Source organism: Triturus cristatus, chromosome 7, assembly GCF_964204655.1.
Source record: "Triturus cristatus chromosome 7, aTriCri1.1, whole genome shotgun sequence".
Classification (NCBI taxonomy): Eukaryota; Metazoa; Chordata; class Amphibia; order Caudata; family Salamandridae; genus Triturus; species Triturus cristatus.
This window is the reverse complement of record NC_140590.1, coordinates 819,703,644-819,728,422: the sequence shown is the minus strand read 5'-3', so window position 1 is coordinate 819,728,422 and position 24,779 is coordinate 819,703,644. Positions and strand designations below refer to the sequence as shown.

Genomic DNA, 24,779 nt, shown 5'->3' with positions numbered 1-24,779 from the left:
AACCGCAGCCTCCCCCAGCCTAACAGAGAACCGTCCCCCCATAGGTTTCATGGGGCACCTGAAAGAATAACCCCTCAAGGGCTCAGCCAGCGTCTATCATCTTCTGGGCTGGAACTTATGTTCTGCAGCGGAGGGTGTCCTATGAAGTGCATCACGGAGGAAAGGGCTGAGTTGGGGATGTCTGGAGAAGGGCATCCCCTGGAGGTGAAGTGGTGTAACTGCACCAAAATGCATTTACTAATAGTTTTTTCTTTCAGAGGGACTGAAGTTCATTTGTTTAACGTGATGTGCTGGTGTAAGGTGATGTCATAAGCCAAGTGGGGTTATGTTGTCAGACAGTCCTGCTAGGGTGTCTGGCTGTATATGCGTAATCCTGTGATTTCATCTGTGATGCCTTTAGAGGCTGTAATTGCAATGCATTCAAATGATCAACCAAGGTGATGAGTACTGTCATTCTAAAGTGTGCGTAAACATGGATTCTTGCTGCTGCGCTTAGGTGAAGACCCCAGACTGCTAGCCCTTAAGATATAGAGGTGCATACTTTATGGTCGGTAGGAGATGCTCAGTCAGGGTCATGTGTCACCAAGGCAGGTTTACCCCTTTTTAATGCTTGTTGAGGTAATGGGGTGGGTCGCCACTGGGATGGTGCCAGTGCGCAGGGCCCTTGCTCCAGGTTATGTTCAACTAACTGCATTGGGTGGTAAGTTGATGTGCATACATGGGAGTGGTGGTACTAGACCCCACCCCCCCCCCCCTGCGGGAGGGGTGGAGATGTTATGCATTGTCACAAAGTAATTCCAACAGCTTATGTATATTTGTAAATTGGTGCATAGTATTGAGTGGTGTGTGTGTTTAATAAATCTACTCTTACTTTTATAAAGCAAAGTACAGACTGGACAATCAATTATTGAGTGTTATTTTTGTGCACCTGCAAATGGCGATTACTAGCCCACACCACCTCCCTTGAGTAAGCCTCAGACTGCTCTGCAACGCTACCCTCTGAGAGTCAGGCGCTACAATTGGGTGTTTGGTTCCCAGTGAAGGACAAATGTAGTCATGTTATTTGTGCAGGCTTCACAGATGCTGCCTCGTTTTCCAACACCCAGTATTTGCACAAAATAAATAGCATTTATATATCGCATACTTCCCTTGAGGAGGCGTTGTAATAATTTAAATATCACAATTTTTTCTTTTAAAGCACTATGGGTAGAGGAAGTTTACGCTGACAAAAGGCAACATTATTTTATGTGTAACTTACAAAAGTGTGAATCTTCTGCAGAAATCAAGAAAGTTTCCCTGTATACTCAAAATGTGCTCAAATGTACTCATGATAGACATGTTAAACATATATGTGAGGGCTTAAGATCTGATGTCACTTCTTGTGATGCCACTTTCTGTGATGTTACACACTGTGATATCACGTGCCTCCCGCGAAGCGATGTCACGCGCCTTGATGCCACTTGCATACTGATTAATTAGGTTAGTCCACCCACTTCTTTTTTTAGGACTTGTGCCCTGCACGCACTCATCACCAGCGGACTGGACTATGGAAACGTACTCTACACCGGCATCAACAAGTCCCTACTCCGCAAACTCCAGACAATACAGAACTCCACTGCCAGACTCATCCTAGACATCCCCTGGCACAAACATATCAGCCAACACCTACGAAGACTCCACTGGCTACCCGTAGAGAAAAGAGTCACCTTCAAAATCCTCACCCATGCCTACAAGTTCCTACACAACAAAAGGACCAAAATATCTCAATGACAGAATCTACTTCCACGTGGCCAAAAGAAACCTCCGCTCCACCAACCTCGCACTGGCTGAAACCCCGCTCATCTACAGAGCCAGAGCAGGTGGTAGATCCTTCTCCCACATTGCAGCCAAGACATGGAACGAGCTACCGGCAGACATCAGATGCGCCCCCTCCCTGAACACCTTCAGGAAGACCCTCAAGACCTGGCTCTTCGGCTAAGCGGATCTGCTGCCCCACCTCCTCATCCCCCAGTGCCTTGAGACCCTCACGGGTGAGTACAGCACTTACAATCACCTGATTGATTGACCATTTCTGAATGAATGGATGGACGGATGGATGAAAAACATTTGTACAGCATACACTACACGTTATGTGCCTTGGTGCTATACTTTTCATTTGGTCCATGACAAGTTTCAGAAGATAAAGAAGACCTCAATTTGGAGAACACGTGAGTAGAAGAGTTTGGATGGGCGAGCAGATTTTAAAATGGACATCTATTCTGAAATTATCCAGCAGCTCATTCCTACATAATATATGGGGCCTATGTAGGGGAAACTTCTGTCTCCAAGTCTCTGCCCCTAGCATTCAATGGTGGATAACAGATTTTTATCCATACACCACACATTCCTTGTGTATGATCATGAATGGATTTTGGAAGACATATATCCAGGTCGTTTCCCATTCAAGGTTGAATGCAGAAGATACACTTTTTTGGATGAATGCAGGTTTCCAGTAGTACTGCATGGTGAAGAAGTTGGTCCAGGAAGGACAAGGGTGTAGGCAAACCACATACTTTTTAGAGTGAGAGGATAGTTTTTTGGTTAGGAGTACCAGAGTATTCGAGGCTGAAAGAGCAGTAGTAGTGCAGTAGCAGTGCAGAGAAGGACAATGTTGGAACCTGAGTGAGTGAAAGGTGGGTGTGTGGTAGATACTGGTATGGGAATAGCAGCCGCGGTCGGTAGTAGGAGTAACTGCAGGGCGGTGACGTGGGGAGGGGGAGGGGCAGGGTGAGGGTAGTAAACTCTGGATTACGGAGGTTTACAGGTAAGTTAACATATAAATTAATAAAACGAATTTTGTTGCGTGCACTGCATCGCATTTGGAGATGCAGTGCACGCAACGAAATTCGTTTTATTAATTTATATGATAATTTACCTGTAAACCTCCGTAATCCATAGTTTACTACCCCCCACCCTGCCCCTCCCCCTCCCCACATCACCGCCCTGCAGTTACTCCTACTACCGACCGCGGCTGGGGAATAGTCATACGTGGAATTTTGCAAGAGGATACATATTTTTCTTTTTCTTTTGTTATTAGTTTGGTGTTAGTATTTGCATAGTGCTTAGACTGTAGAGTGTCAGCGTAGTTTGCTTATTCTAGTTGTGTGATAAATCTTGTGGGGCTGTGGTTTCTCTCGTCAACAGTTTTCTCCTTCCCATTCTTTCCTTCCTTCTTTCAGAATAGAGGTTCCAGGTTGTGTGTGCAAGCAGGCTGCAGGTTTACATGGAATATGGGAGGGTTTGATCGGTTTGGAAAGATTCACAGGTACAGGTTATATAGAGAGGCGAAGTAGTCATGGCTGAAAAGCGAATACTGGTAGGTGGTAAGGAATGCAGTGCTGTAGTTTGCACATATTGTAAAGTGGTGGATTTTCTGGGTGGGTATTTAAGGTTATGAGCTGGATTCATTGACAGATATGGCTTTGATGTGGATTCTAGTGGCAGAGGTTACCAGTGGCATGCAAAAGTGGATACATGATTCAGATAGGAACAGCGTCTTTGGGGCAGATGGATGTAGAACACAGCAGCATCCTCGTAATAAATGAAGGTGCAAGCAGCGGAGTGAATGATGGATCAGAGCGTTAGGGCTTTGCCTACTGAGGCTCCAATAGCTTTGCAGCATCAGCCGAGACTAACAAGAACTTAAGTTTGGAGCGGAAATGAACCATCTCAGCCCAGAAGGCGCCTAGGGAACAGACACATGCCACCCTGTCAGGCTGGGCTTCCTTTCAGTGGCTCACTGTAGCTGAACTGGAAGCTGTCAACTTGTTCTTGGCTGCAAATGGCCTCAGGCTTGAATATTTCAGCACTGGACAGCCGGAGCTGCTCCCGCTTCGGGACCGCTTGGAGGGATGTGGAGGGGCTGTAGAAGTCCTGGCACAAGGCTTGCTCAAGCAGGCAGATGGACAGCAGCGAGCGGCTGCCACGCAATTAGTAAAGCGTTGAAGGCACTTTTGACTTCCACGACATACCAAGAAACCAGTTCTCACAGAGGCAATAAGATTATCAAGGCTCCAATTAGTTGGACACGGTGTTCTGGATGGATCGTGGTGTTTCTCGGCTGCCTCGGGCGCCATCCACTGCGGGATAGAGTGCGTGGGTGGCCAACTTCATAGCCACTGTAGCACAGAAGCCATCTCTGGTTCAGCGGGTGGGCACAGGTGCAGTGGATCAGTTTCAACTTTCCACAATCCACGTGATTTCTGCATGGTAAAAACAGTATGCACCCTGTGGGTATCTGCCAGTCTTCCGACCCTTACTGCTTTGCAGGTGTGCCGCTAGCAGCAAATGCGGACTTTGCCAAAATTGGATTGTAACATCGAGATAAAAAAAATATAATGTGGTTTAGCCTTATTTGGAGCCTGCTAGGAGCAAGATAAAAACTACTCCTAATAGTCCATTGACAGCGCTAAGATTCGGAATAAAGCAGAGGTGTTAGTATCACTGTGTTAATAGCAACCCATTCCCCAAATCGGGCACAGATAGCATATCCAGTGGTACGGATAGTGCAAAGACGAGACCACCCGGCTTCTGCATGACACTGGAAAGGAAGGGGCAGATTTACAAGCCCCTTGCGAAACATTTACGCCGCCGTTGCATCACTTCTGTGACGCAGCGGCGGCGTAAACCGTGCGCCATGTTGCGTCTTATTTACAACGTGACGCATCTAGGGAGATGCGTCACGTTGTAAAGCCCTGCGCTACATTAAACTTGCGGCAGGTTTAATGTATGCAGGGTGGGCGTTCCGTCGGAAAAAGCCTCCGACGCTGCTGTGTCAAAACCCTGCGCCTGCTTGAAGCAGGCGTAAGGCATGACACAGCATGTTAGGTATGGGCAGCCCCGGAGTATTGCTGGAGTTGCGTCGTGCTTGCGACACGACTCCAGCAATGCGCCGCCCTTATGCCATCAGATGCGTCACGCATCTGTTTATCCTTGCGCCATGATGCGCTGCATTGTAAATGCGGCGCATCAGTGGTGGCGCAAGGGTAAACTTGGGTGACGCATCTTTCCTGGCGCATCCCTGCTGATTTGCAGGGATGCGCCAGGAAACATAAATCTGCCCCGAAGTGTCCGACACAAATACGAGCATCCCAGAAAACTGGTACAGGCAACGAAGACCTCAAGAAATGAGTGGTCGGTACAGATAAATTCAGTTGGTCAATGCTTGAATGGAAAGAATAGTGAGTGAAATCCTTAAAGACCAGGAAAGGCTGCCTGAGGTACTAGTCAACAAATCCAGTATCCAGACCAAAGCAGCCTTAAGCAGCGTTGTAGGCAAGAAAAGCTAGCAAGAGGGCACAATAGCAGCAGTAATAGTAGTATGACTATGGGTGTTTGTCCCTAAGCATCAGAGGACAGCATTTTCCACTGGGGAGGGCAAGGACACGTGGGGGCATATTATCAAGCACGGCGTTAAAATTATCGCTGCTTTAGCGGCAGAAAACTGATGGTAAAGCGGCGAAAATGGGCTTGATAATATGCCGCAGAGAATTCCAATAGAAGCCCACGTTGACACCAGAACATGGGCTTCTATGGGAATTCTCAAGGGCATATTATCAAGCCCATTATCGCCGCTTTAGCGGCAGTTTTCTGCAGCTAAACCGGCGAAATTTGTAACGCCGTTTCTTGATAATATGCCCCTTAGTCTTCTCCTGGTGGCAGCTATGAGCATGCATATGGACAGTAAGCAAGGTAGGAGCACAATGACAAATGTGGAAAAGAAATCTTTTTGCAAAAATGCTACAACTGAATGACCCTACAACACATAAACACGATGCCATCACATCAAAACCATCACATAGTTTACCTTTAGTGTCACTGCTGACAGCCTACTGAAAACGTTGTCTAGACTGGACCAGAGACCCTGATGAAGTCACACCATACAAGGGCACGTCTGGTGCAATGCATAAACATCAAAATAACCTTCTTCTTGGCCTGTGCAATCAACTTAATTTGACCTTTGGCCATCAACTAAGAACCTTTGATAAATATCGATCACCTGACAGTGAGAATTCCATACCTTAGGTGAAGCTGGTGGAGGTAAATCAAAATAGCCTAGACATACAGGCGCACATCAACTAAGACACCGGCTGTGCAGAAGGTCACAGTGCAGCCACAACTGCAGCCTATGCAGGACTACAAGAATGCTCTAACGCATGTACATTAAGAACTCTTAGGGGCCACAGGGAGCCACACAAAAGCCTTAGTGTGCATCAATAAAAGCGTGATTGGATGAGCAAAATGTCGGCAGGATCTGGCACATTGTGGCAAACGCACATCAGGCCCTCAGAGGGCAAGGTGCACTGCAGCACCCATGAAATCGTCAATGCCACCGCAGTCCTGATTGCTCTGCCTAGTTCCATCTTCACCTGGTGGTGTTCTATGAGCAGGGCATCGCACAGTCCATGTGAAGAGGTCAACAGTCTGACGGATACTGCAACAATCCAATGCTAGGAAGAGTTATGCCGCAGATTGCCAGAAACAGGTGACATTCATTCCAGTAGCGCAGATAAGAGGATGAACTAAGTGAACATGGCATAAACAGCTGTCCCACCTCACAGGCAGGGGACATCATTATGTTCATGCTCTTTGTTAGCAACTTAGGTTTCTATTAATTTTCATTAAGCATTACATTTTGAGTGCAGTTATATGCTGTGTGGCTGATGACTCATATTAAAAACAGAGGATCACGTGGTACCTTCTATTCGATCCGTTGCCATTTTCATGGTATTCCTCTTCTTCCAAGTAATCCTCAGCGTAATCAATGTCACTCTGTCTGCCAAAGGTACCATTCATTTGAGTGTGATATTGGGCAACATACAGCAAAGAAGCGATATGGAAACCATGTTGGGAACATATTATATTGCCCCAACATCCCCAAATGTTTGGCTGCCACCAGATCCTTGCTGCCTTCCAATTTGAGAACGAAATCTCTGTTATTCTTTTTTCCAGTATATATAGTGCTGTGTTTTGTCCCATTTGGTGTTCTGTTGTATAAACTACTTTTTTTTTGTGTGTGTTTTTTATAGTGCGTACTCGACCCGGAGCTGTTGGAGCGCTTCACATGAGCCCTAGTTGCATTACACAAAGACACATTCATTTTTGGTAGGCACAGGGAGATTAAGTGATTTGCCCAGAAACACAGGATATTGAGCCAACGCCGAGGATCGAACCTGGTTCCCCAGCTCCAAAATCGGCAGCTCTGTTATGTTATGTTAAAATTATTTTGAGAGTGCACGTGCACCGATTGGTTTCTTGGCGCTCTGGCCATTAGGTCACATCCTCTCGCACATTCTCTCTGGTTCACTGTAGCATAATTTCTGTGGTGCACTATTAGTTTTTGCTTAGTGCCTACCAATAGTACATTAAGCATGTTGCAGTGTATTTGCCACTCTATTGTGCATCTTCATAGTAGTTGTCTTTCCTGGCTGGTATATTGCAAGGGTCCCAGATAGCTGTTCCTCAGTCATTGAATTTGATGGCAGTCCTCTGATCGATGCATATTAATGAATGAAGAGAATGGCAGGATCTGAAGTGAATCGCACAGATTCTCTTTAAACCCTGAAACGTTCCATTCAGGGAGATGCCCCCTCCTCCCCTCAAGAGTTTAGTGGTACAGGCTGCACATGGGTAATTAATGGCACCTATAAAAATAGGGAACCTGGCCATTCCATAAAACATACCCTCTACTGAGGTGATGGTGGTGGCACCCATGGGGATCACTTGAGTGGACTTGCACACTTTATCGTTGCTGTCAACTACTATTGCCAGATGTGTGAGAAGACACACTGGGAAATGCGATTAACCACTGCTGCTGTGTTCTGGAATAATCCACTGGCACAGAAGTGCAGAACTGCTATGAAGTTGACTAATGGAGGTATGCCAGTTGCTATGGCAATAGCAGGCTCCTATGTAGCGTAATTAGGGTGACGTAAATGGCTTGCAAAGAGAAATTTCTGTATGCTGATCATCTGCTCGCCTGGCAATTCAATGAGACTCACGTGTGTGGCGCAACTGCAGCTTTCTCCTCCATATTACAGTACATAACACTCTACAAAAAAATGATGGTTGCACCTGTTACTTTCATTTTGGCCACAATGTGTTGACCATGCCCATTTCCTTTAACATTTTCTAAACTCTGGAATATGTGATGGTGTGGCCATTTCCTGTTTCTGTTGATTTGACAACTCCGGGTCCAGTTGTTTAGGAATTTGTCTGTAGGGCAACCTGGCACTTCTGCTAATGGATAATGCAGTCAGTGAACTGCATTTATGGTGAATGGCTTGTTCTCACATTTAATATGGTAAACTGCTGTAGCTAGTGGTTTTTACCTTAACACCAGAAGCATAGCTATCATTTGTAAAGCAGGAGGGGCCCTGAGCACCCAAGTGGCAGCTGCCTTTTGCTACCCATCCAGGAGCAGGTGGGCTCGATTTCCTTGTGTGCATTATGTCCAAGGACCCCATGTGCCGCCACAGCTTAACACTCATTTTCCAACTATGGCTCAGACTCTAAATGAGATGAATTGCATTTCAAGAGTATTTTTTTTTAATGTGTTCATTCTTCTGTCTACGACTCTTGGGAGCTGTTCATTATCTCTTCCTTTCAACTCGTGGATGTACTGATCATGTACCACACAGCCCACCGCACCCAGATTGCTCTGCCACGGTACCTTAACCTCAAGGAAGGTGCACACAGCATGGATGTAGAGTGTTCATCCTTAAACTCACAGGCAAATTAGTCGTAGTGTGTCCTAGTCGATGATGAATTGCGATGGCACATGGGTGAACTTGTGCCTGTGCCTATACAAACCCATTGTTGGAAGGAGCTGAGTACAACATCTGTCAGATTATAGTTTTTTGCAAACAAGTGTGCGGGAATGACGGCCGCGGAGCGCCACGCCGTGCAGCCGTAGGTGATCCAAGCCCCGCCCCCTCCTCCGGCAATGGCGGATTGAATCGGACCTTGGTCGGGAGCAGGACGCCAGCGCTCTCGCTCCTGTTTTGGAGAGAAACGGGCTGAAAAGTGGATTGAAGCAGGCAATCCGGGGACAGAGCTAAAATCGTAGCTGCTGACAGCAACGGACTACAACTGAGCTTTCCAGCTTCTCTTTTTTTTCTTCTGAACTCTGCTCGAAAGGAGGCTGCCAGGTGTGGATGAGGGCCAGCTGGAGGTAAGGGGAGGCAGGTAATACATCTGGCAGCGGTGGATGTCCATTTTTATGCTTGCAAGCATATTTTTGCAGCAATAGCAACAGCATTATTTTATTGATTTATATTGATCCTTTTTTTTACTGCCTCTCCGTCCCCCTTGTGCCTCTCTATCCCCTGGTCATTGCCGGTAATAGTCTAGCCTCGTCAGCAAGAGAGACACCTGAGCCCCCAGCAAAATAGAGACGTTTTTGCAAAAACAAAAGGGGGGAAAAAAATGCTCAGGACCCGCTGCTTTCTCTGCTAGAAAAGGATTACCGCTACTTTACTGAAATCAGCCCCTCTCTGCCATATCAATGCTAAGTTTTGGGGGGGAAAGACTCTGCCCTCTGACTGCTGGCTACTGGTTGCTGGCGATGGTGGAAGAGTAAGAGCAATCGCTCCTGTTGTATCAATTAAAGCAGAGGCCAGTAAAGCCAAGAAGGCAAAAGAGGAGAATGGGTAAACCCCTAAAAAATATCAGCGGGATGGCTAAAATCGACAACGTAGCCCGTCAAAAAACTAAAACTCGTCTAGCCCGCGTTAAGGAAGCAAAACAAGCTGCTAGTCTGGCCCGAAAGGGAGAGGAGCTTGCGTCCACTCCAGTCTTAGACAGTACCTTTGAGAGCTCTGAAGAGGAGCTGGCCTTGTCTACGTCCCTAAAAGCCAAGGAGTCTCATCCGGAAGATGAACTAGGGCAGGCTTGTGAGACCGTCAGAGTGGACCTGGATGGTCCTAATGATAAAATCAACTCTTCCAAACAGTTCCCGCTATTCTTTAAAAAAGCAACTCTGCCACCTCCGGACTCCAGCTTTAGCCCACCTACAAGGACTATAACAGCTGAAGGCAATATAGTGGGTAGAAGCTCGTCAATTGGACCACTCAATAGTATACCCCAAGGACAGGAAATAGGGGGTAAAAATCTGGAGTCTACCCAAGTACAAGGCAAAGATCCAAATCTAAATCAGAATATGAGCGGGGGCCACGAGATATTAATCCCAGTAGCTGTTGAGACATTGGATGCAGGTCCATTAGTCTCATTAGCCTCATCGTCTCATGATTGTTTAGGGTCTCTAAGTTCACTAGAAGTATTAGGACAAGAGGAAATTACAACTGCAATTATGTCTCCCGAGCCTATTGGGTCTCAGCTTAAATCCATCATAAGCTTGGAGAAAGGGGAGACAAGCGACGCAAGGCAATTGGACATTAAGGACCTTCTCAATCTTATTCTGGACAAAATTCGTGAGATGAAGAGGGCCCAGAAAATCGAAACTGCTATATTGAATCAACGTCTGGGGAAAATTGAAGAGGCGATGCAGGGCTTCCCTATCAGACTCCAGGAGGCCGAAGCTAGAGTCTCGCTCCTGGAAGACCAGATGTCTACCGTGACTAAAGACATGAAAACAGCCACAATTAAAGAGAGACATCTTGAAAGCAAGATTGAGGATCTTGAGAACCACTCACAGAGATCCAATCTACAGATAGTCGGAGTTCCAGAGGGAATCGAAAAGTGCCAGCTACTCCAATGGGTGGAATCCTTTATTAAGCAGACTGTTCTTCCTGAGTTCGAAGGAGACCTCACAATTGCAAGGGCACATCGTGTACCAGCACAACCTTTCCCGAACTCTCCAATGCCACGAACAATTTTGGTTAACTTTATGGACTTCCGAATTAAAGAAAGAATAATTACAAGAGCAATTCAGCAGAGGCAGTTTTCTGTAAATGCTACCACCAAATGTCGTATCTATTCTGACATGAGTGCCTCTGCTGCGCGTAAAAGGAAATAATTTGTCAAACTCTTGCAACTCTTTAAAACTCATGGCGCCCAAGCATCAATTGCGCAACAATCCAAACTAAAAGTTCTTGTCAAGGGCAAGTTCTTCTTGTTTTCAGATCCGGATGAAGCCCAGGCATTATTAAAAGAAATTTCAAAGGGGGACTAAGCATAACAGGAGGTTTTCATGGAAAGAAGGAGAGAAAGATACAAAAAAAAAAGAAAAAAAAGCTGCGGCCTAGTTTAATTTTCATACATAACTCTTAATTGTTAAGGTTCTTAGTCAATTCACAAAAGTTGGGGGTGGGGCGGGGTCGCGGGTCACGAAGGGTGTAAGGTCAAGACACCCCAGGGTGTAGTAGGGTGGGTAGTAATGTGGTCAGCGTGGCTGGTAGGGGATATTCCACATTTTAGGGAGGGGGGGGTTTCTAGGGCTTGGAGGGGTAGGGGGGGCTGGGTGTTCACTCATGGCAAAGGGGGGAAAACAGAGCAAGAGGTTTTCGGAATAAGGTTACTATCAGAATTTATATTAAAAGGCAAGGCAGAAAATTGATTATGAATAGATGGATAGATAGTTAGGGAATTGAATAGATGTAAGATTCTATCAGCCAACGTAAATGGTATACTGAATAAAAAGAAGTATGGCGCTTTAATTAGATGGCTAACTTCATTAAACCCTCAAATCCTTTTCCTCCAAGAAACTCATCTTAAGTCTAACTCCCCTCAGCTATTTATACCCAGAACTTTCTCGAAAGTATTTTTTGCATCCTCAGGCTCTGCCACGAGGGGTGTCGCAAATTATCTTTCAAATAAGCTTCCTTGGGAGATCGTAGAAGTTCATAGGGATTTGCAGGGGAGATGGATATGGGTAGCAGTAAAGCTTTATGGGAAAAGGCTTAATCTAATTAATTACTATGGCCCGATAATTGATGATGAGGCTCCATTGATCCAAATATATACTTTACTATCTGGTGCCCCGGGGCAGATGATATTTGGAGGAGATTTTAATTTTATATTGGATTTAAGAAAAGATACATCAAATAAACAGAGGAGACAATTAAAACCGAGTACTAAAAAAGCTTTGGAAGCTATTATTAAGGGATTTCAATTGGTGGATGGCTGGAGGGAAAGGAATCCGGAGAAGAAATTTTTTACTTTTTATTCACATCGCTTTCAAACCGCATCCAGAATTGATTTTTTCCTTAGCTCCAGGTCCCTTCAGATTTTAGAAGTAGGTATAGGATGTAACCCCTTTTCAGACCACGCCTATGTTAATCTGGAGATTAAAATCAAGGGCGAGGATAAGGAACGGCCTAGGTGGCAGCTCGACCGTCTCCTATTGCAGAATGAGGAATGGGTAAAGGATTTTAGGGTCTGGATCGGGGAATACTTTAGGATCAACGAGAAAACCGCTACCCCCTTTTCTGTTTGGGGAGAGTTCAAAACGACAGCTCGGGGTCTAATAATAGCTTTTACAACTGCTCAGCGTAAGGTTCGAAGGGATAAGATAGCCCAATTACAGATAGAACTGGAGCAGGAGTATGCCCTTCAACTTCAGTTTCTACCGAATAAATATGACCAGGCAAAAATGGCATTGAAAGATTTCTTTACCATGGAAGAGGTCTGTAACTCTCAACTATTTCAACAGAGGGTCTACGAGGAGAGCCAATTAATTGGCAAACTCCTGGCAAACTCTACAAGGAAGAAACAGGAATCTGCCTCAATAATTAAAATATTGGATCCCTCCACTGGTTTAGATGTAGTTGATAGCTGTAGAATTTCTCAACTCTTCCTGGATCATTATGCCCGGTTATACTCCACCGAATACAAAATACAGGAAAACTCGATTAAAGAGTATTTTTCAACTTTGAATCTCCCTCAACTATCTTTGGAGCGGGTCCATAATTTAGAAAAACAAGTTGAGGTAGGTGAAATTTTAGCAGCTATCAAATCAACTGCGGGTTCCAAAGCTTGTGTACAAGATGGCTTCCCAATTGAGTTTTTTAATGTTTTTTCAGAGGAATTACTTGTTCCTCTGAGAAATTTGTTTAATTTTATTAGAGAAGGGGGCCCGGTCCAAAGCGAGTTTAAAGAGGCGATTATTGTTTCATTCGTTAAAAAAGATAAGAATCCCGATGATATGAATTCGTATCGGCCCATAAGTCTTTTAAATTCTGACTATAAATTATTAATGAAGGTTTGGGCCGAGCGTTTGTTACCAGCTGCTCAGGAAGTAATTCACAAGGATCAAACTGGTTTTATTGCGGGTAGATCAATGGCTGCCAATACTCAATTTTCAATACAGGCTTTAGACTATATTAATGTAAATCATATCCCAGCAAGCATTGTAATGTTCGATGCAGAAAAAGCATTCGACCTTGTAAATTGGAAGACTTTATTTATTACTCTGGCTCAATTTGGTTTTCCATTGAATGTTGTAGGGATGCTAAATAATATTTATCAGGACGCTACAGCAAAGCTTGTAATAAATGCCAGCTGCGCAGGAACAATAAAAATCAGGCGTGGAACGAGACAAGGCTGTCCACTCTCTCCCCTACTTTTTACTTTTTTTATCGAACCCTTGGTTTTAAGAATTCGAAACAATGCTGCTATTCACCCCCCAATCTTTGATATGCCTAAACTTAAATTATTTGCCGACGATATTATCCTATACCTAGCCCCAAATAGGATTAATTTCGAGGAGGTCTTAGGAGAATTTTTGCAGTTTGAGAGAATAGGCGGCTATAAAATTAATGCAAATAAAACAGAAGTTCTCGCCATGAATGCTGATATCGACGCATTTCCCTGTTCTTTAAAATCACAGGCATTAAGAACTGACCCTATAAGATATCTTGGGATTTATGTCTCCTCACAGTTTTCTCAATTATTTGAGTTAAACTATTTAAGGATGAAGACAAAAATAAGTAAATTATTGGAGCAATGGTCATTGCTTCCATTATCAATAGTAGGGCGAGTATCATTAATAAAAATGTCTATATTACCCCTATTGATTTTTCTATTTTCTAATGTTCCTATCAAAATTAATCAGGTATTTTTTAGGGAAATGGATACGCTTTTCAGACAATTCATTTGGGAGAAGAAAGCCCCCAGGGTTAAATTGAATACTTTACAACTACCAATAGATCAGGGGGGGCTCGCGCTCCCACATGTAAGATCATATTATGAAGCTGCCCTTCTTGATTTAGTATCCGGGCTGTTAGGATCTAGCTCTTGTAGAGATACTTTTTTTATCAATAGAATGCTGCTAGAAATTGGTTTTTTCAAGGTGGCTGGCCTATTTAACACCTTCGACTCTAAATAAAAGGTTTCCAGACGTGGAAGATAAGTGCTTTCGGTGCTCTAAACATGGGGAAGGTGGTTGGCACCATATTTTTTTTGTGTGTCCCGGCCTAAGGTCTTTTTGGGAAGTCGTATTTTCAGACATAAAGCGTGCAATCGGAAATAGAATCCCGATCGAAGCCGAGGTTGTGCTATTTGGCTACTGCAAGGGAGGGTTACAATTGTCTAAACCAGAAAGAGTTTTTATTTTTATTGCTAGTGCGGTAGCACGCTCATTAATCTTGCAAAATTGGAGATCTACAGAAGCCCCCTCTCATTTGAAATGGATTAATAAAATGAAAAGAGTAAAAAAAATTGAGGAGGCCTATGCTAGGAGGGTAGGAGCTGTAAAAAAGTTTGAGCGAAACTGGAAGTTTTTTTAAATACTGGAGAAGACTTAATAGAAAATGAAATATTGGAAGGGATATACCTAGAAGTCTTCTCCTAATGTAGTTTTTGTATGGAAGTGAACCTCCTTTTTGATTGTTTTCTGTGAAGAATGCATTAGCACTTTATAGATATTACATTTTAAATACTGGAAGTGGTGAATTGTTTCGAAGCATGTCTTATTTATTGATGTTTTTATGCTAATGAATTCCCTTTATTGTAACATTACTGCAATTACTTATGTCTTGCACTTGCACTTTAGTGGCTTCGAGGATTTGTATTTATGCTGTTTTTGTACATGGCACATTGCACTTTCGATTAGTGCCTTTTTTTACACTTTCGCACTTTAATATTATATTCTATGATAAGATTGTGGAAGTGAATTTCCTTTTTGATGGTTTTTCGTAAAGAATGCATCAGCACTTCATAGATATTATATTCTAAATACTTAAGTGGGGAATTGATCCCTTTGCACCTGCACTTTAGTAGTTTTTGAGTATTTGTATTTTTGCTGTTTTGCACAAGGCACATTGCACATTCGGTTAGTGCTCTCTTTTCTTCATACCATTTCATTTTAATGCCATATTATCAACAATATAAATGTTAAATTTATTCTGTAATGTATTCTTGAACCTCTTGCTCTGAAAAAAAACAAAAAAAAAACTCGTGGATGCACTGATCATGTACCACAAAGCCTACTGTACCCAGATTGCTCTGCCACGGTACCTTAACCTCAAGGAAGGTGCACACAGCATGGATGTAGAGTGTTCATCCTTAAACTCACAGGCAAATTAGTCGTAGTGTGTCCTAGTCGATGATGAATTGCGATGGCACATGGGTGAACTTGTGCCTGTGCCTATACAAACCCATTGCTGGAAGGAGCTGAGTACAACATAGTCATTTTACATATTTTACTCTTTGGTCACTGGACACTGCATCCCTCAGCTGCCCTCAAATCGGTGGTCATTAGGTTATCTCTATCTCAAACCACTGAGTCAGCCAACTCCCAAGGATGTGTCTGCCTGTCATGGAATTTCCACATAGTATTTAGATGTTGGAGAATTTTTCTAAATGAGGCTACGTGAGTTACTCGGGACATCGGAAACAGGAGAATAGATATCAATGGCCAGCCCCAGGAATTTTGCCCAGAAAACTGCCTGCTTTAAACGGGCACTTTTTTGATCTCCTTCATCCCTTGGGGCAAGCTAATGGGAGTCCGGCCTCGACCTGGATGGTGACGCAGAAGGAAAGGGAAGCTCTCGTGACTCGTGTTAATAGAGTTTGACGGTTTAACCCTGGGCGCCTTCACTCCTGAATAAACCCAGGCGAGGGCACATCTATCAAAGTTCCGGGGCCCACCCGCCCCCGCTCCTGCCCTTAAGACCGTGCCGAGGTCCTGCCGGCCGGGCCAGCGCCTCCATTAAGGGCAGTTATGAACTTGTTCGTCTCCTTGTACAGCCGCTGGAGCCCGGGCCAGGCCGGCTCGCGCTCACTAATCCTGCAGACAAATTGCTCTGAGATGAATTGATGTCAGCAGCTATTGATCCCCGGGTATTACGGCAGTAATTCCGCGCGCGCCACCTACGCACAAGATGGACTGAGAGGCCCTGAAGATTGCCTCGCGCCTACCAAGCAGGCACGTCTCCTCGATGAGAGGAACGGGTCGTCGGGGACAAGGGAGCCCCCGCTCTCGGGCAGAAGGGGGACACTGTTGTATTGCAGCTCTCCAGCCCCTGACAGGCGCGCACATGAAATGGATGAAAGCGCCGCTGAATAATGTGATTTGTTGTCAGCCCAGCCGTGAAGTGCATGAGCCGGGCGCTTCTTTGAGAGGGGGCTGGGAGCGCGGGAGAACAATGACGGGGCTCTCGCAGAAAATCTATTATGATTCAAAGCAGAATCGTCTCTTCGGGACTCTCCCATGGATTTCCCACAGAAGTCTATTGATTTTTCTACCAAAGCAACAAAAATATTGGCTGTGAGACATTTCCTCAAAAACTACCCAGGTAAGGTGAGGAAAAACATACACGTTCTAATATATCCTGACATGATTTCCTGTTTTACTTGTCGGTTGGCTGGGGAGATGAGGAGCACCCAAGAATAGTCACGGACAGGCCCAAGTATACAGAGCTTAATTTGTAAAAAAAATAAAATACAGGAGGCCACTGCAGTTTGAACCACACATTGCCCCTGCCATGCTGCCAAGGATAGTAACAACACAGCTACTAACCATCACACTCCTGCAAGTGTGACAATTACAACTATTTTAGGCCCCCAAAGCTATAAGAATGGCTTGGGAGGCAGGTAATGTCATTTTTAATGTATACTGAATTAATAACTGTTGTAGTCATCTCTAAATTAGTCAGACAATGCCACCCTGTGGCAGACTGTCACAAGCACTGGTGTTGGCAATTAAGTGCCAGTGCCGAGTATGGGAACCCACTTGCTCAAATTAAGCACTGAGGGGACTCACCCTGCCATGACCAAGTGTTTTGTTACTAAGACATCAATTACAATTTGTTGCTAATTCACAGTCAACACATATTTAATTTAATCTGAAATATGTCTAATGGAACATCTGAAGATGACTTCAACATTAAGATGCAAGGCACTCCCAGGAATCTTAGACTAAAGACAAAGGCAGCGGAATCCGTTCTCCCAGGTTCTGAGTATAAGGGACTGTCCAACACAGACCCGACCCCTCATCCAAATGTAAAGAAACTTCATTTTGCTCCGTGAATTCGCTGTGGTATGTGGGAGAGCGTGGGGCACAGGAGCTCTACCTCATTGTAATTGTGCCGTCTCTTTCTTATCCCCTCTCCACGGGTATCCTTGTCCTACTGTTGCCTCCTAACAGTGCCCCAAGGTTCTGAAAGTGGCTTATTGAGGCTCATATTGGTGCTAAACTAAACACAAGAATAATTAAATCCAAGCTTCCCTTCCCACACCCCTCTGCCTTTACTTCTACTCCCCACAGCAAAGGGCTACAGCTAAAGTGACTACAGCGTGAGATGTTCGTGCTGCACAAAGCTCAACAGTGAATATATTATACAAGTCGAGGAAGTATAGCAGATTTTCGACAAACGTAGAGTTTTTACCGATAGTGGGGTTCTTTGCAAGTGTGGTTTCGTAAAGGTTTTATATCAGTCAGATTAAGCAGGAGAGATATGTTTGTAAATGGGTTCAAATATGACCAGTCTGTTGCATTAACACGTGGTGTCCTGTCTTTTGTCGTAGTGTTTATGATATAGGTTACATGGCACAGACATTCAATGTTAAAGTAGAGTAGGTTATGCAGTGGGCTAGCACGGGTAGGGCCCGCTGAGGCAACGGAGGTTATGGCAAAGTAGGCTAAGGTAAGGCCGGGTGTCCTAGTGAATCCTATATTTTCTTATATGATTTGTACTTTTGCCTTTTTATTATTAACTTGGTATGCATCTCCAGAGAGAGGGTTTGTGTAACGGTGTTATTCTTCTCAAGGTCTGAGAAGTTCAGCGACGCAGAAAGCAAGACATTTCAGGTGTAACCGTCGCACATTCACAAGTGAAGTCCAGAGATAGTGCAGGTAGAGGTGGAGGCATGGCTCCCTCGAGACGCAGCATGAGTGTGTGAATGATTTCTAAGAGAGGGTGAATATGGCTTTTTAATCTAATTTGATGTCACTTCGTGTTATGCTGCTATGCACTTTTTGATCCAATGATTTATATGGATTTTGACCGCACCACCATACTAGTCGATCTGTGCAGAAGGCGAACTTGCCTGAAGCAAACTCGTCAAGCTCAATACAATGAGTGAGAGGATTCAGCACAATCACATTTAGTGGCCAGTGTGCATCTCAGGGTCATTTATTTGACTTATTAGTTTGAAAAGTGGATGTCAGAAGGTACCAATTTTGAACCTGCAAGTAACACTACTTTGTCTCAGCTTAGCAAAGAAAAGCAGAGATTACTATGGGTTTCTGTGAAATATGAACATAAATATGCATAAATACATAACCACTTTTTAATTAAGTTTCTATGGTTATTTTAAAGTTTATGAATTTTTTTTTATCCAATCAGTAACGAGACCTTTTGTGTTTTCTCAGCAAAGATTTTGGCAGTGGTGAAGGACGCAACACTTTGATAACTTTGTGTATCTCTGCAAAATATCGATGACCTTTATAAGCAACAGGTTGCTGATTCCTTCTGAGGGAAGTAAAACCCTCCACCCAACACAATGGTGGCAATGTATCTGCGCCCCTCCAATGGCAGTACATGAGCAGGATCATCGTTCCCATTTTCAAGATACTAAACTCCAACCCTTTCAGAAGTCAGTTCATCCTCAAACCTTATTTTATTTTTTTACAACTATGCAATACCGATTTGGTAATTTGTATCAAAACATCGTTGCATAAACATTAACATATAAATAAAATATTAAAATGGGCACACTCATATGACAGTGTATGGACATTTATTTTTCTTGTATCATTGATTCACAACACATGACAACCGACTTATTTTTGCTTAGCACAGGACCAAAGAATCTTTCTTTTCAGCAAAACTGCATTAGTTGTGCACATTCTTTCAAATAAAAGGTTCCATAGATAACCATATAGGTGTAGACCATCTTCAATATGTCGATGCCTCTCCTTCTCAGAAAATACGCTCTATTTTAATCTTTTGTGCCTATTGTATAACCACTGAAGACTGATTATGGGGAAGTAGAGATAGCCTCATATCTGATGCGCCAAATATGGGCTAAACCTGCCTTCAGCACATAACCTCCAGAGGCACCATTCTAATGGTATTTTCCCTAGTTTCAAATAGGTCACTTTCTTTCTACTGAATATTTGTGAAGCTACAGACATAATGTAAGGACAAGTACGCTAAAGACAGAAGAATTTCAGAACATGTCTTCTAAGAGCCGCGGCAAGTATCATGGAGGATAGCAGAAAAAATGAGTTCAATCCTGAAGAAATGACTCATCGTGGTGGCACAAGCTTACCTTCAGGTCCCGGTGTACAACGCCCATCTGGTGGCAGTGCACAACAGCCTCTAGGATTTGCTGGATGCAGTGGCTATAGAGACAGAGAAGGAGAAAGCAAGATGCGGTGTGAGAGGGGTGCTTGAACATTCATGGCATACTTAAGGGATCGGGCACCGTACTGTGAAAATTTGCCATATTTTCTCATATTAAAAAAATCCTGGTGCGACAACCATTTGGACATAAATTTGCACAAATTCCTGCACCATGTGTAAGGTGCTGCTGGGCGTTGCACCATTCTATGGGTAGCCCTCAGCACACTGTCAAGGAGGATTAGGCTGAACCACCACAATGGGATCGCATCTGCCCATACCCCTTCCCCTCAAAACCCTGGAGAGCACCTTTAGGCTTTCATGCAAAAGTAAGACTGCAGGAGTGTGTATCCTCAGCATATTACTGACCACCCGGATTCAGCTCTGAACCTGGCCAGCATTTTATGAAGCCTTCATGCCTTTGAGTGGACCTTCATGCTTCCATCCAAAGGCTGGACTGGAGGGTTGTACATGAATACATCCTCAGAATGGTACTTAACGCTTTGTGGGCTGTGAACCTCACAAGCATTTTAAGGAAAAAGGCCAAGGCCTCCCACCACTGTGGACTTTGAACGAACCAAAGGACCATGTCACATGCCCATCAACATAAGGAGGTGGACTTTCAGTCATGACAATGCACCCACATCTGTTATGGAATTATATGCGTCAGGGCCATAAGGATTACCACCTTTGGATGGTGGATTTACCTAGTGCAAATGAAGGAGCTGCCCCTTTTAAATGTGTGACTCCTGCATGCAGTATTAAAGAAAGCTTTGTGGACTCTTCCAGACTACTAAACATAGCTTTCTAGAGTCCCCTTACATAGCAAGCACAGAATCTGTAAATTGATTACTGATTCTCGATTACTGATTGGCTGTACTCTTCTGTTTTGTGCAATCGTGCACCATCTCTGGTACTAACCCATCACTCTGTGATGCTGAAATCCCCGAAATCCAGTCACAGACTGCACCCACCATGATGAAAGCTTTATGTGCTACCCTCAGGGGTCGAGGGGAATGGTGCCCTGTAAAGACACAAACAATATGGCTTCTGTGTCACCATCAGCGTATCTGCCTGGGCATCCCTAGCCTTCATCTGCAGCTGAGCCAATCAGATAATCCACGTAGGTGGATAGGCCCCGACAGAATCATCCAATGTTGGATCTCTGCTTGTGAGGCTTAAGCTTCAATATATGGTGGCAGTCCCCCCATAAAAATGAGTGAAAACACACTTTACATTGAGTGGGCACAAACACAAGTCCCACACAATGGGCATTACAAAAGGCACGGTACACATGCTCGCCACCCATTATGCGATACCAGAGTACATTGTGAATACTAGAACTGGTTGCAAACAATTGTTGAGCTGCACAGAATTGCTTTGTGAACAGATTCTTGTGGAATTGTTGTAGTGTTAGGAGAATTCAGTTGGAGTTTAAATGGAGCTGCATTTACTCAAAAAAAAAATATATAGGAAATTCCTGCAGTTATGCTACAGAGATATTGACCATCATATGAGACTCTGAACACATGGAAATATATGACTTTAGGCAAACTCATTCGCATATCCACGTAGAATTCAGTGCTTCTGTAGTGCTTACCTTCATGGAGCAAGACAGCTGCGCTAGGCCTAGTCTGAATCAAATACCTGGAGGTCTTGTGCAGCAAAATTGGCTGATCCATGGAGGATTGAGTGCAAAGCCTTGCTGCAAGTCAGGCCCTACTGCAACCCCCCACTGAGCACAACCGATACCAGTGCACAGATATGGGTCGGGTGCAGTATGAGAAGTTGGGCACATGACATGGATGCTGACCAGGCCCTTTGGCCAACTCCTGCTTTTCGTGGCCAAATGCCATGCATAACAAGGAGTTTGGTACTGCATGGGGTTGGCCAGATGGTTTGGCCATACAGCAGGCCCTGCATTCAACCCACACTTCACATACCTGAATGCAGTGCACACTGGTGGTTGGGTGACTTGTGGTAGTTTGGAGCAGGCCGAAGAACATGCATGAAGAACAAGTTACTTACCTTCGGTAACGCTTTTTCTGGTGGATACAGTATCTGCCTATGGATTCCTCACCTTGTGAATATCCCCTGCGCCAGCAACATTCGGAAACTTTTGTAGCAGTCCACGCCGATGAGGTCGAAGACGACGTCACAGAGGCACGGCTCCGCTCGCGTCTCCGCTGACGTCACCGGCTCCATAAGAAGACCCCGTCGGCGTGATGACGTCAGTTCCGCCCTTTTTTCCGTGCCTTCGAGGCACACGGACGGACTGACAGCAATATATACATAGCATACACAGTACACAATATACAAAGCAACACACACAGTGTGGAGAATAAGCAGAAAGGCAAAAGAAACCACACAATGCCTTTGACAGTAATAAATGTACATGAAACACCATCATATACTAAAGGTATACAAGGGTGGACAACGGGGAGGCGGGTGGGTCAGTGAGGAATCCACAGGCAGATACTGTGTCCACCATAAAAAGCGTTACCGAAGGTAAGTAACTTGTTCTTCTGATGGATACATCTGCCAGTGGATTCCTCACCTTGTGAATAGATTCCACAGCTGTCCCCACTCCCGGAGGAGGGTGTCTACCCTTCTATACCAGAAAGTCCTGAAGTACGGAACGAGCAAAGTGTCCGTCCCTCCTCACCTCGGTGTCCAAGCAATAATGTTTTGCAAAGGTGTGGAGGGAGGCCCAAGTTGGCGCCCTACAAATGTCCTCCACAGGAACGCCCCTAGACAAAGCAGAAGTGGAAGATTTTGCTCTAGTGGAATGAGCCCTTAAACCCTCTGAAGGTTCCTTACCAGCCAAAGAGTAGCATATCTTGATGCACAAGACAATCCACCTGGAAAGGGTACGCTTGTGCACCGCTCGACCTTTCCTGCAGCCAACAAAGCCCACGAAGAGCTGGTCATCAACTCTGAAGTCCTTTGTCCTGTCCAGGTAGAAGCTCACCGCCCTCTTAGGGTCCAAGCGGTGAAGTCTCTCCTCCTCATTGGAAGGGTGAGGGGGAGGATAGAAGGAAGGAAGGGTAATGGATTGCCCCAGATAGAAGGTAGTTGCCACCTTAGGCAAAAATGCAGCCCTGGTCCTAAGTACCATTCTTTCAGCATGAATGGTCAAAAACGGGGGTTTGGAACTAAGAGCTTGAAGCTCACTTACCCTCCTTGCCAAGGTGATTGCAATAAGGAAAACCGTCTTAAAAGACAACAGTCTCAAGGGACTCTTATGTAAGGGCTCGAAGGGAGAACCCATAAGATAAGTCAAGACAAGGTTTAAGTCCCATTGAGGCACAATAAAGGGAATAGGAGGAAATCTGTTTGTGAGGCCCTTGAGAAATCTAAGCCCAATAGGTGATTTGAATAATGAAGGCTGGTCCGGCAAGCAAAGGAAAGCTGACAAAGCCGATAAGTATCCCTTTACAGTGGCCACAGCAAAGCCTTGCTGGGCAAGAGAAAGGGCAAACTGTAGAATGTTAGACAGACGAGCCTTCAAAGGATCAATTGACTTCTCACCACACCAAAGTACAAATTTAGACCACCTATAAGAATATATAGATTTGGTGGAATGACGTCTGGCAGACAAAATTACATCTACCACATCAGGAGGGAGAGAAAAAGAATTCAGGTTGCCCCATTCAATCTCCAGGCATGAAGGTGTAAGCTCTGGAGGTGGGGGTGTAGAACCTGCCCCTCCGATTGCGAGAGGAGGTCTGCCCTCAGAGGGAGACGGAGCGGAGGGCACGAGGAGAGGTGGAGAAGATCTGTGTACCACACCCTTCTTGGCCAATCCGGGGCGACCAATATGACTTGGGCCCGGTCTTGGCGAATCTTCCTCAGAACCAGAGGATTCAAGGATGTTCAACTGGGGCCGGAGATGGAACCGGAGATGGAACCGGAGCCAGAGATGGAACCGGCGTCGGAGTCTGAGCCGGCGCCGGAGAAGCCGGAGCCAGGGAAGCCACTGGAGAAGAAGGACCAGAAGGCGAATCCGGCAGAGGAGAAGGAGACACAGAGTCCCTCCGACGTCGAGATGGTGACTTCGACTTCGGAGCCGAACTCTTGTCCGGGTGGCGACGAGACGAGTGCCTCCTCTTCTTCTTATGCTTCTTGGCTCGCGAAGCATGCCCCGAAGTCGACTTCGACGCCGATCCCGACCTCGATCGAGACCTCGACCTCATCCTCGACTTCCTTCTTCCTCTCTTCTCCTTTTTCATCCTTGCGATGAAGAGCTTCGCTTCCCTTTCCTTGAGAGCCTTCGAGCTCATCTTGCGGCAACTGGAACAACCATCCACATCGTGGTCAGAAGACAAGCACCACACACAGTCCTCATGTGGATCAGTGATCGACATGTGTTTGCCGCACTCACGACAAGGCTTGAAACCCGACTTCCTTGTCGACATCCTTGAAAGAGAAACAGAGAAAATCCAGAGATAACACAAGTAACAATGAAGCTACCAACAGCGATTCCCGAAATCCGTTGGCGTCGACGGCGCGGAAAAAAGGGAACTGACGTCATCACGCCGACGAGGTCTTCTTATGGAGCCGGTGACGTCAGCGGAGTCGCGAGCGGAGCCGTGCCTCTGTGACGTCGTCTTCGACCTCATCGGCGTGGACTGCTACAAAAGTTTCCGAATGTTGCTGGCGCAGGGGATTTTTACAAGGTGAGGAATCCACTGGCAGATGTATCCATCAGAACATGTTACGCATGGCCGAAGACAGTGATACTGGTTGTTAGCGCTGCATCAGGGATTTGATTGAAGGTTGTGCGCTATGAGGGTTTGTCTCTTCAAGTAAGTTGGTTGGGTCAGGGCCTGGCCCGGAGAGACAAACCTCTTTGTCCAATCTCGCCTGTGCACAACCAATTATAGTTTAGTCAACTAACTATAACTTGTGCACCAGTTATGAGCTGCTTATGGCCTCACATATTACTTCACTCGTGACATGTTAAATATTATCATTGTTGACACCACTAATTAT

The 24,779-nt window shown here is 45.1% G+C and overlaps 1 protein-coding gene across 5 annotated transcripts in view; it reads right to left on the bottom strand.

The window, feature by feature from the left end:
• The window catches only part of CAMK2A (calcium/calmodulin dependent protein kinase II alpha), a 614,478-nt gene that overhangs the window by 238,828 nt on the left and 350,871 nt on the right, over nt 1–24,779 (bottom strand). For all 5 annotated transcript variants that reach the window (XM_085617723.1, XM_085617725.1, XM_085617726.1 and 2 more), the window contains exon 6: nt 19,714–19,786. In XM_085617723.1, the coding sequence (XP_085473849.1) occupies nt 19,714–19,786 (73 nt within the window). The remainder of the gene's footprint in view (nt 1–19,713; nt 19,787–24,779) is intronic.